The 13,531-nt window shown below is 34.7% G+C and overlaps 1 protein-coding gene across 1 annotated transcript in view; it reads right to left on the reverse strand.

The window, feature by feature from the left end:
• The window catches only part of LOC104478246 (cadherin-7), a 71,956-nt gene that overhangs the window by 21,497 nt on the left and 36,928 nt on the right, over nt 1-13,531 (reverse strand). Inside the window, exons 3-5 of the mRNA XM_086742176.1 lie at nt 10,424-10,543; nt 8,374-8,541; nt 6,962-7,149 (exon numbers count right to left, since the gene is read on the reverse strand). Of these exons, the coding sequence (XP_086598302.1) occupies nt 6,962-7,149; nt 8,374-8,541; nt 10,424-10,543 (476 nt within the window). The remainder of the gene's footprint in view (nt 1-6,961; nt 7,150-8,373; nt 8,542-10,423; nt 10,544-13,531) is intronic.

The following is a 13,531-nucleotide window of genomic DNA, read 5'->3' on the forward strand; positions in this document are numbered from 1 at the left end:
AAGATACACATCATCAGATTCTATGGTGAATACACAGGTAACAAGTTTTGAGGCAGACTATAATCCAGGAAAAGAAAAAAAAAAAAACCTCTAAGATATGATTAGTATGCAAGAGTTCATGGCCCGGTGGAAATGTTTTGACAATTCATAGAATCATAGAACGGTTAGGGTTGGAAGGGACCTTCAAAGGTCATCTAGTCCAACCCTCCTGCAAGGAGCAGGGACATCCCCAACTAGATCAGGTTGCTCAGAGCCTCATCCAGCCTGGCCTTGAACGTTTCCAGGGATGGGACTTCCACCACCTTTCTGGGCAACCTGTTCCAGTGTTCTACAACTCGCATTGTAAAAATTTTTTTCCTAATATCCAATCTAAATCTACCCCAAATAGATAATACAATGAAGACATTACATACTACAGACACTAATGAAAGACCGGAAAAGTGAACTGAAAAGATTTTCTTTTTTCCTTTCTTCTTTTCTAATTATCACTGATGTCTGTTGTACAGAGAGCATTATTTAACTGGCCTTCAGATCATGCCTTCATTATTTCCTGCTATAACAAAAGCACAAGATTCCAATAATGGAATACCAAGTCAACAGATTACAAATCACGATATCAGTGTTGAAAGTTAAATGGATGATGTATACTTCAGTCCTTCAGTGAATAGAGCTTGACAGTTTCATTAATACTTGTACATTAGTGTTATCTGATTAGATCCTGTGCAAGATCCACTAATCTTTCTCTCATTTGGAGGTTTATGGTGTATTTCTTTCTTTTTTTGTTTGTTTGTTTGTTTTTTCTTTTAACATGTAGGAATTTTATCCTGTCTGACGGAAATTATAAAACAAGTCATCTATATTACAGAGGCTGGATATGAAGTTATCATTCACAGGAAGCCCATTTTTATAATGTTCATTTTTTATTGTATGGTAGCTTTGTAATAACGTACTTTTCGGAGGTGAAAATCCCATTTTTAAGCCCAGTTGAGGTTTTACACTGAAAACTGCAGTACATCGAATAAATACACATTATCTCTCAAAGGAATCATGGAAGCCTCAAGTTCTTACATTGTAAACTTTGATATACAATTGAAAGAAAATTAGAAAAAATTCTAGCTGCAAAAACAAAAAAAAAAAGAAGTGAAATGGTAACAGTAGTAAAAAGATAGCTTTTTACTCAAATGATTATGCATTAACCTCCATTTTTCTAGTTGTCAGTATAGCTCTTAGAATGAAGTCAGGTTTTAGAATAATCTCTTAGCAGTCAATTTCTATAAGAAAGCATTTTCCAACACTACTTTCACATTTTTCTCTCTAACATTCAAATTGGTCAGTGATATTGGTGGTAGGGCTGTGTATTGGGGGGAGAAATAAAGGCAAAGTGAGATGGGAAATCTTCTTAATGCTTGTCACTTCCTACAGTAATACATGACAACCCTCTCTCACTAGAGTCTTCAGGATTTTTTTTTTTTTTTTTTTTTTTTTTTCACTTAAGTCCACTAAAATCTCTCCAAGGACATCAAAAAGGTTTGAATCATTTCTCATAAGCTTCCAAAAAGTCACGTACGATACACATCACAAAAATATACCTTGCAGACTTTTTAATTGTTAAATTACTATTACTACTTTAAGAAGTATTTGATAAAGGTGTAGGTGGATACAGATGATCTATCAGATTTTTATCAAAGATGTATTGTTGCTAAGTTATTCTTATTACTACTGAAGTAACTATAGCCTGCAACTTTGTGAATAAAGTGAGACCTGTACACTATTTTTAGGGATAGGGCTTTGGAAACTGAAAAAAAAATGGCCTTCTGTATGCATTTTGTTTAGAATGTGAAGCCAAGATGTCATTCATGTGTATTATAATCAGGATTCTGTGAACAGTCAACATGAATTCAGTTTGAAATTGTACAAATATAGGTCTGCATGGACACTTCAGAATCTGTTGTACTAAATAACTGAATCATCATTCATTTTCATAAACATTTCTTCAATTCTAAGGTTGCTACTCCAGAGACAAATCAAACATTTTTTTTTTAAATTCCAATATATTCAGAAAAACTACACTTCCCTTCCAAACACCCTCACCATTGTGAAATGCAGCCAAATGCAGCAAATTATCTGAGTCCTTACTAACAGAACATTGATAGCAGAATGTGAATTATAAATGAAACAACCGGAAGGAATTGATCCTGCTCTACAGATGGAGAACGGAATCAGAGTGTGAACCAGGATAATGTTTTCAAATACTTCTAAGAAATATAAATGCCCAGCATATTTCCAAAAACTATGGAAGACTTTTTTTTTCCCTGAAAAGATCACCTAAGGTGGATGTTTTCTCAAATAATTCTTGAAAATAACTTAGACATTTAATCTAGCTTTATTTAGGAATTCACTACAAAGAGTGTGCCTACAGGGTGGAGAATAGCCAAACTGTTCCATTATTTGCAACATCAGAACTCCAGCACTAAGTCTGAGTAGGTAGTATCTTTAGATTGCTCTGTACAGGATAAAAAAAAAAAAAGGAAATGTTTCCTTCTGCTTCATTTAACAAGTGAAAGCTTTTCATTTATTTATTATTATTATTAAATAAAGGAAAAATTGTGAACAGAAGAAAATGGGAAAGTTTCCACAGTGACTTGAAACTACTAGGCAACAAATTCTATGAATATAGCAGGCTATAGGAAAAAAAATCCCACTAGTTTTCCCATCACTTTCCAATCTCTCCTGTAAGCTGAGAATACCTCTCTGAGCTGTGCTTACGGATCCCATTCACTCATTGTTTATACCAGTTTCTGGAAAATAAAGCTTGTCTCCTAGCATTTTTCATATCCTATTGCAGACTGGAAACAGAGTACGGCATTTTAAAAAAAACTTGCGCATTTTTATATATTATCCTAGATAAATGCTAGATAAAGTTTTTGTATATTAATTCAGTCAATGAATTTAGTTAATGTATTGCAGAAGAAGGTGGACTTTATTTTTTTTTACGCCAATAACCAAGTAAATGGTTCAATACTGTTTTTACTACCTCCTGTCATAAGATTAAATTCTAGCTTCACTGATCTCACAAAAAATCAATTCTACCCAGACTTAACCTCTTGTTATTATTTAAGCCATAAATTAATGAATAAAAGTTAGTGTTTCTCCCAAACAGTGTTTTGAAAAAGGATTTTTTTTTGTCCAGAATGAACTTAAACTTGCTAGAATACATGAACTTCACATCTCATTCATTTAATCCTGATGCAAACATCCTAACCAAGATGAAAGAAAATAAGGTGTCACAACTATGTGAACAGCCATATAGCAGCAAATATTGTATAGTGGTACAGCATGCATGCTCCTTAGTTGTGCCGCATAAGGTAGTACAATCCTGCTCTTTACTCTTTGGAAGGGATAATGACCAAGTGGATGAAAACACAGAGAAAGTATTCCTCCCTTTTCTGATTCTGTATGGTCAAGGGAGTTATTATAAGAGTACCAGCCTATTGTCAAAATGTTTCCTTGAACTGAGGTTTAGTCTAGTAGCTAGTATACACTGACACTAGGCACTAGGCAGCAACAGTACTAGTATGTTCAGGAACATGTAATCCCTGGTCCTGCCATGGCTATAAAAACTGTTAACAAAATTACTACTAGTTGAAAAATAGCGCTATTCTCAAACTGTTTATTCAGGATTGGTTTTTCTCTAAACCATGCAAACCAAAGAGATATCTGGATTTAGCAATGCAGAAGTGATATAAATGAGGGAATACACTCCATATTTCCATGAATATCACTGTCAGAGTAAAATCACAATTATATTGTTCTGCTGATTATGGATATTTTGAAGTCTCTGTGTTATAAGGCACAGAGAAGGAATGTGTTCAAATGTGCAAGGAAAAAAAATCCAAACAAATGCAAAAATCAAACACGTCTAAGTCTCATTCACCAATTTTGACATCTTTCAAGTCAATATATATATTAGTCAAGTCCATTATACACAAGTAATCTTGGGAAATACCTAGCCATGTAACACCTTTATCTTTCTAATATCACAATTCTTGGTATCCGTCTTTTTTTTTAAAAAAAAAGTTAATTTTCCTGCATTTATATTTTATTTGCAATTTTTGCTTATCCTTGGGCATTTTCTTTCATGTTCCATCCACTTGGAGTATACAAAAATCCCTAGTTTGCTCAATGAATTCTTAAATCTCATTTATCTCCTTTTTATTTTTAATGAAAACTTTACTTTTTTTAACTTGATGTTCCTTATGTGCAGACTTAAAAAAAATTCTTAGTTTTTAGTAAGGAAGTCAACTTTTCAAATTGTCTCAAAACAGTTATCCTTCTAAAAATAGGATGTAAAATCTTCAGTTTGTGTGAGAAAGTCCAACAACCAGCTGCCAAACTTTCTCCACAACACCCAGAACAAAAATGAATGGAGCAGTGCTTTCAGCTACTCAGAGATACTGGCAGTGACTTTCATGCCTGGCCTGCTGATTTCGATATGTGATTGCAGCAAAAGCATGCAAAGCTAAGGCATGCATTTGCATTTATAACCAACGCATGCCTTTTCAGAAGCCTTTGCCTTGGCATTTTACCACTTGATGTGTACACAGACACATCATCTGAGCATACAGATACACATGAGTTTAAAATGATGGGCATGTATTTGGAGGCTAAGCTGTTTCTCAATGCCTCAGCTGACTTCGGAGGCATGAAAAGGAGAGAGCTAATTGTAGTCAGAGGTGTACAGAATGTCATGTGCCAGGTAGTAAAATGTTTAGGCAGATTCCAGACTACAGACTGAATATCTTTCTTGATTCCTTACTAACAAGCACACATTACCATGCAGGGATAACATCTGCCTGACTCCATAGTGATGTGGCAGGTTAGGCTTGGTGATTGGAGCCCATTTAACATGCATACACTGTCATTACTGGTCTTCTATGTACATGCCCTCTAGAGAAGAGTAGGGCACAGCTGCCTGTTAGCCAGGAGGATCTTTCAGCTTTGTGCAAGGCACCAAGTTCCCTGGAGTTCAAATGAAGAGCTAAGGCCATCCAGAGGTTTGGGAGGTACCCCTCAATGTGGAGACTCCCCTTTAGGTATGGCAGGGGAAGAAAGTCCATAATAATAGACAAATGAGAGAAAAGTTCTGACGTTGCAGAGAGAAAAATCTGAATTCCTGTGTCAAAATGTAATAGCACCTAGGTTCAAACATTATTAGCAAATTGAAGCATTTCATCAGGTCAAAATTTTGTAACCTTGTAAATGTAGTCCAATAGCTATTTTAATAGAACTCTTCTCGGGACAAATGTTCAGTACTGAAAAGTCCAGTTCAATTCCCCAGCTAAAGTGATTATAGAAATAATAAATGACAATTATTTGGACCACTGTACAACACTGGAGTCAGGATATTCTGAGAATAAACACTGTGACTACAAGACCATACTAAAAATGAAAATGAACTCATCTGTTCTCAAATTAGATGACTAAAGCCTCCGACTGATTCAGTGTTGCTCACTGTGGCATTGATAAATGCTCTCCCCCTAGGATATGCATATTTCTCCCAGATCTCTGCTCAAAAATCTTAAATGAGCAAACTCAAGGAGCCACATTGAATTTGGCTGCTGAACAAAGAGACAACTAACTTTTCATCACTTATATTTCAAATGTGCTAAGCAGAAATTAACAGTTTGCAAGAAGCTTAGGATGTTTTTTTCCTTGAAAAAAGATGCTTCACATTACACATATTAGAGCCTGATCTTTCAAAGGTGCTGAACATCTTCCATTGGCTGTGACATCTATAGATGCTTACCAGCTCTCAACAGGGGTTCAGGGCATCAGAGAATTAGCCCGTTGCTTTGCAACATCATGCAGTATTAACTTATTTCAAAAGAGAAATGTTAGTGAAGTTTTGTATTGCTTTAGAAAGGAATACACCAGAGGGGGTGAAGAAAACAAAAAAAAACCCACAAAAACCAAAACTGTTTTTTTTTACAGAGATTAAAGAGTACATAGGGAAGAAAAATCTGCTATGGAATCATATCAACTAGAAATACAGGTCCTTGTTCAGGAACATACTTACGTATATTCTAAAATGCCAAGTCAGTCTCACATTTTAGGAGGTATTAAATTGCTTAGCAGACTTAGCTCCATCAATTCAATATTGTCATTGCCAAGCATTCACACATTAAGAGAATGAAATTATATAAGAAAAGATTCTTCTCTCTAAAGTGTTGAAGTTTTTTTTCTATTCTCCTCAAAATTTAGATTTTCTTGCCAAATATTTCAGCACTTTTATTTTGTAAATGGATACTCTTCAAAATGTGTTGCAGCAAGGTAAGAATGTTGAGTTTTAATATTTTTATATAAACACAATATTTCAATTTTAAAACATTAGTTTTCTAACTGTACATATAGAAACCAAAGAAGACAAAATATGTCTTTAAATGTTTCATTTTTTCTAAAATAATATTTTTTATAATATATCATCTTGTAAATTAACTATTCTTACTTGTATATAGTTTTAATGTTACTAATGTGTGCCTTCTGAATAGAACAAGATCAGTCAAAAAAATTACATAGTTTTTTAAAAAAACTATGTTTGGGATTCATTTTGTATTTGGAGCTTGCATTTTTACTCTAAGATATATTTTCATATTTTTTCTTACTACAAGAACAAATTAAACTAAAGTTTAGATTCCCATCCAAACTTGTATGTGCAAGAGCTTTAAAAAAACATCATCAAAATGATACAACTATTGCCGAAAAAACACACAGGGATTTTCGGTGTAAGTCATTAAAAAGCTCAAAATTAGACACACACACACAAACACTGACATCAATATGAAATATGCTGGTGGAAACTTTTACAGCAGATAAGGCCTTAAGAAACAAAAGCTAATACTCCCATTACCTGCCCTCATCTTGCACAGATCCAAACAGAAGCAGTGAGAAAAATCAGACTTACCTTCTGAATTGTTATGATTCCCTCCTGAGTGTCTTTGTCAGCAGAAATTTTGAATACTCCCAAACCATCACCATCCACAATCTTATACTCCATTTCAGCATTAGGTCCCACATCTGCATCTGCAGCCTTTATTCTGGCCACCACAGAAGCCACTGGCAAAGACTCTGGGACATTATACTGATATGATCCTGTGAAATTTAAAAATTTAATGAATTCAGAGTCTTCTGGGACTGTAGGCTAAAGAAAAAATCCAGACTTCCTAAAATCTGCCTTCATTAAATCACATACTTGAATACTTACTCAGGCTACCAGAATACATTCTTCAGTTTAAAATAGAATTGCCTTTTTTTTTGCTAGGTTTTCCTTGTGATGGACTCTACTTTGAGTGCTATGGGCATAATTTCTTCCTATGATGAGAGAAATATAGGGCAAAGACGCAAAAATATAATTCAAAACTTAAGCGCAAATTATGAGGTGAATGCCATAAACTCTTATGATTTTATAGCTGTGTATCTTGATTAGGCAGTGTGCAATCTGAATATGACTAGAAACTATCAGTAAGTACACCATTTGCATTCTTGAAAATTCCAGCTTTTTCATTCAAGTAGGAAATGATACACATGCTGTCAAAAAGGTATCTGAGTGCAGTCTGTAGCAAATAACACCCTCACCTTCAAAAATAACTTCAGTTATTCTATTATTGTTTCAAGTAATTGATGGCTTGAAAAAAGCAGGAAATCTATTATGTAGAGGTCTACTTTTTATATCATTGGAGGTGAGACTGGAGTGGACATGAATATATTCTTCACTTTATTTTAATTCAACTTTGCAAGTTTTGATTGGCTTTTTGCTTTTTCTTTTTTTTTTCTGAAAGAAAAAGTCTCCTCAGACAGAACGATATTAACAAACTGAGCTCTTCAGGTTTGCACGTACTCCTTTGGTTAGGATGAGAACCATGTGGGCCAAAGAAAGTAAATGGAGAGAAGATGACTTTGCACCTCTTCTGTGATATACTGCTTAAGAAACACTGTATGCACAACTATGCATCCTGAAGTCCAACTGGCAAGAGCTAAATTTCTATTAAACAGTATCTTTTTTTTTTGTCTTTTTATTCACTGAGACCAGGTAACATACATTAATAAATGCACCTGCTGTACATCACTTCGTTTCAACTGATCTGAAACATATTAGGTAAAGAAAAAAATTCTTCCAATATAATAAAAATAGTATTAATAGCAATAATAATAATAATAATAATCTTTATCATCGTCATCTTGCAGTCAGTGATTCTCAAAGTACTTAACATGGAAGCTGAGTAATTTTACCCTTTGTTTAGAAATAGCATGACCTGTAAGGAAAATAACAATGTTTAGAAATAATATTACAAGTCGTATTTTTACAACGTAACTCACGTCGGGGAAAGCGGGGTGGGTTGTCATTAACATCAGTCAGAGTGACAGTTACAGATGTAGTCCCTGATAATCCACCATTCTGCCCAACCATGTCCTTTGCTTGAATAACTAGCAGGTATTGGTCCTTGGCTTCTCTATCCATATTCGGAAGGGCAGTCTTGATAACGCCTGCAGTAAGACAAGGTATGTCAATGGTTGCACAAGCAAATGCATTACTGTGAAAGCTGAGTTTGCCTATAAAAGGTAGCAGCAATCAATGATTGCAACAAGAGAGGAATGAGTTAATTTCAACACTTATGTCACAATTTTTGACTAGGAGCTGAACTGAAGTACTACAGGCTTATTTTAAGTAATGTTTTATTTAGTATTAGATTATTTGGGTAATGGCATGCATAACTGTTTTCCAAATATCTTCTCCCTGAACTATAGACTTCATAATATCTTGGGAAACACTCCCTTTCCTGGAAGATGTAATCTTCACTGTTTGATTTCCACTCTTTTAGGGCTGGAAAGAACAGAATGTTCTGCATTATTTTTTAAGATTCAAAACTCAGGATTCATCTCACAATGTCTTGAACATTAACTCTTACTAATATTGATATTATGCCACACTGCATATATATGAAATTATCTTATTTTAACATATATTTGCTTAATAATACCCACTTCTAAAACATTAGTGTAATAAAGAGATTTTTTATTTATCAATGGAAATATTTTAACATCTGAAGTAGTTTTTGCTATATGCATTTGATGATTTGCATACAATATTTAATTAATTGATTCAAAATGAAAACTAGGAGAACGCTACACATTTCATCCTTTCCATTCTGTTGATATAGATCAGAAAATCTTCTTGAATGTGATGACTTTATGAATATTTTACGCTCAGCACACAGTACAGCCGCTAACTCTGATTTCCAGAGAGGCAGTCGTTTACTCCACCAGCACTTAGTGTCAGCAGCAAAAGAAACATAAACAAACTAAATAAAGGAGAGGCACATTGGGACACATATATCTCCATCTGATATTTGTTGAATGTTTAGTTAGAGTTTTATTTCTTTCTTCCCTTATGAATGCAGGACTTGCCATTAATCATCTCTGGGTTGAAACATTTATTTCACAAACACACTTTCTGGCACTATTTAATCTGTTTTACAAGACATCTTAAAATACAATTAATATACAAGTTCATAATGTTATTGTTTCTACATTGCTTTTTCTGGCCTGCTTGTTTTTCTATCATAGTTAAATTACCAGGCAACATTAACCAATAATTTGAAAAATAATTATTATGCACACAGGAAATTTGAGTATCACATCAAAGTGAAAATATATGGAAACACTTCAGTCTGAAACCTAAAATATTTTGATTTAGCAGAAACTACCATATTATTGTTCAAGGGTTGTCTGCAGTCATCAAGACAATATATACTTTATATACATATGCATGGACAGAGAGAAAACCACTATAAATCATACACATTGTGGGGAAAAAGAAAGTGCTATATATCCCTGCTGAGGATGGAGCTATTGCAATATGGAGATAATTATAGTGAAAGTGGCAGTAAAATGTTATGTCAGATAAGGATAGGAAGCACAGTGCTTTCTTCTCCAAACTAATAAAGAAAAGATACATTCCCCACAACAAATCTCCAATTTTAAAAAGTAGAATAGAGGGGTAAATCTACACTTAAGGGAATCTGGCTATGTGACATTTAGGTATTCCTAAAACAAACATCTGCAAAAAAACTTGCTCACATCATCTTGAAATTTTCACTGATCAGAAAGACAGCAACAGGCAGCAGACCAGGGAACTGGTAGATTGAGAAGAAGGTGAAAATTCCTGTTCCAGTAATGTCTGCTTATCACATAGCTCAGATGTGTGGTTTTCACAATCTCTTCTGAAGTATAAGAAATTAAAAGATCAACAAAATTCAAATGTATTCAATTAACCAAGAGACCACATTAATAAATTCTTAGCAAGTTTTAATGCAAATTTTCTTTTTTTTTTTCTCAGCATTACTCCAGAGAGTTTATGGGAAGTTACCTGTTTTTGGCTCCACAGAAAAGTAAGGTTGTCCTTGCAATATGCTATAAACCACTCGAGCACTGTTGCCGTATGTAGGATCATCTGCATCAGTGGCTGTCACTTGAACCACAGAGGTACCTGTAAAATTTTTAAGGGATTATTGTACATAAAAGATCCAAAAATCTGAGCTGTACTTATTCAGCATGCCAGGACATGTGCCAACATATATCTGGAACAGTGTGAGGTGGTTTTTTCACAACTTTTCATAATTTCCATGCCGATTCAGCTTAGAGTAAAAAGTGCTCCTTGTAAACCAGTAGTATCAGCTGTTACAGAGTTCCGTCTTCCCAAATAGCCTCAGCCTTTGACTCATAGCATTAAAAAACATCTCACTCAGTAGCTCCCCATATCTATCTCTGCCCTTGGTTGGTGGAGGGTATGTGAACAATATTTCTTAAACGATGGTGATGCCTGAATTATGCTTATGAAATACAGTAATGGTTTACCTTTGAAGAGAAACCTGCATGCTAAAATTGTAATGAGTAGTTATAGATTTAAATATACATACATATGTAAGTATTATTTTTTATAATGGTAGATACGTTCATATAAAACATTAATTTTAGCCTATAAATTGATTTACCCTTTTATGAAGAGATAGCTGAAGAGTTTCTGTTTCAGCTCAAAGAAAAACTGGTGAGTTGTCTCTAAATTCCTTTGAAAAGTACACATTTATTTCAATAATCTGCAATAGTTTAGTATCATTTACAGCAACAATCTACTGCACAAATATTTCTTGAGTAAGAAGTGTCTCTATGTTGACAGGAATAAGAAAGTGAAATGTCTAACTGGCTGGCAAGAAGGGTATATTTTGTGAAGATCGCCTTCTGCATCCAGCTCCTATTCATTATGTTCTCCATGTCAGTTCCGATTTGTTTTGTTCTGTGCAACAGCTTCCATGATGTATGCTGAGAGCAGAATAAAACAATATTTGGGAGCCAGGGCCTTGGCCACGGTCATTACCCTTTGATAGCCAGAAAGGATTATTTTTTCTCACTGGCAGATTGTCTGGAACATTGAGATCTTCCATTCAACAGCCCAGGGACCCATTTGGAGGTTAGGTTGCAAATTAATATTGTAGCATTTTGGCAGATGCCCAGTAAAGGTCTTTAATAGAGGACTAGATTCCTTCATAAACTGCACTTAGGCACAAGATTAGAAGAAAGCATTTTGTAAAAGAGAGTGTTCATTTTCCAAATGAATTCATTTTTGACATGTGAAAATGAGAGCAGCAAGTCTAGAAATAACTCTACAACAAAATGCAATAGTAAGTGTCCAGGGTGAACTTAACCTAAGCTGTATTCTCGTCAGTTTTATTTGGATTTTTTCAGGAAATGGTTGGGAGAAAGCTCTGAAATTCTTCATGTCTGATATAGTATGTCCCCCATCCATTTTCCTCAGCTTTCAGGTAAGTAGAGGATCATAAATGGGACCAGGCTGGAGGCTTGGAGAGAGAGAGGATTAAGTGCAGCCGTCCATAAAATGGTACAGATTACAAAGGATGGGACCTGCTTGAATGAATTCTAACCAGAAATGAACATTTATAAGACAACTTCATTCACTTAAGTTATGGTCTAGCTAACCCACATCCCTGATCTCTCTTCCTGAAGTATCCATGTCAAAGTATTATGATTGAAATTCTATTTTAAATGCAATTTTTCTCTCCTAGGGACTGTCTAACATTTTTGGACGGGAAAAAGGTTCTTCTCAACCTGAAATTTCACAAGCAACTATTAAGTAGATTGAAAGTTTAAAAAGAAAATTGGTAGTTGATCCATGAAGTCGTTTATCAATTATGGGACTTAAAATACATCGATTTTCTGTTAACCTGTAACTAAAAGCTTTGATTCAATATGTCAAACTGATTTTACAGATTACTCTATAATGTAATTTCATACAGGGACCTATTTTAAACTTACCAAAATCTCTCCAGCTCTTGAGTACAAGGGTATCATAATGAATATTTGACATCCTGTGTTCTTTGTGAAAGTCAGGCTTACCACATTTACAAAGTCCCTACGCCTTGCCAATGGAGCTTACAATGTCTGCAAATATTGGCAAAAGTGCTTATAAACCTCACAGACAGTTACATCTTTCCTCCTTGCTCTTGCTGCTTTCAAGGACTCCAGACCAATACAAGATCAAAGAAATTACAGGCTCTGCCACCTCCATACAGACACTTTGGAAATCCTGCAAGCTTAGAAGTGCTTATTTGCTGTAACAATCCATTGATGTAGGAAACAAATCCTCTACATTCCATGAGATGAATAAAGTCAGTATCTGAATCTAACTGGCTCTCTCCTAAAATGAAGTTTTGCCCATTCGAACACATAGATCCTTTAGAAATGGTGAGGGTTTTTTTAGGGAGAATTCTAACACCAAATCTTTCTGCACTTAACCCATTTGAGTGTAATCACAAACTAAAAAAACAGTGATACTCTTCTAGTCCTTTTGTTCTAGTCAACTGCTTTCAAACCTCATGGGGGAAAGACCTTTTAGAACAACTACTATTGTCATTATTTCTTGACTAGATGCACACAAAAAAATTCGAGCTTCAAAGAGTTCCATGCCAAGAGGGAGATCCCTGCACAATGTATTTTTTAAAAAGAATATGCAAGCTAACATAAAATGCTAGCTATGTGAAAAGTCCTATGTATAAGAAATCAGTTCCAAGGAAACATAATGCATGGAGAGATCAGTATGTGAAGATTTCCAGAGATTTTCCCAGAGGAAGCAGATTTCTCTTGAAGAATAGGAATTCCTTCAGAGGATGATCATTGCAATATAGAGCTGTCTTAATTTTTCTTGCAATGGATTGATGTCAAATTCATATGCTTGTTTTCCTTAAAAAAAAAAAAACAAAACCAATAAAGGTCTATGGATACTCATGGATAGTCAATAAATCTATAGGTTGAGGAAAAATGGGTAGTTGCATCATAGTTTCAACTACATCATTTTACAAAAGGATAGTTTGTGTTCCTGCACTGAAATTAAGTCTTCCTTTTATCCTTGAACACATTCCCCTACTTCATAACACAGACAGTCAGCTGCCATACATGCATCCAA

The sequence above is a fragment of the Chlamydotis macqueenii genome, chromosome 2, assembly GCF_036417535.1.
Source record: "Chlamydotis macqueenii isolate bChlMac1 chromosome 2, bChlMac1.mat, whole genome shotgun sequence".
Taxonomy (NCBI): Eukaryota; Metazoa; Chordata; class Aves; order Otidiformes; family Otididae; genus Chlamydotis; species Chlamydotis macqueenii.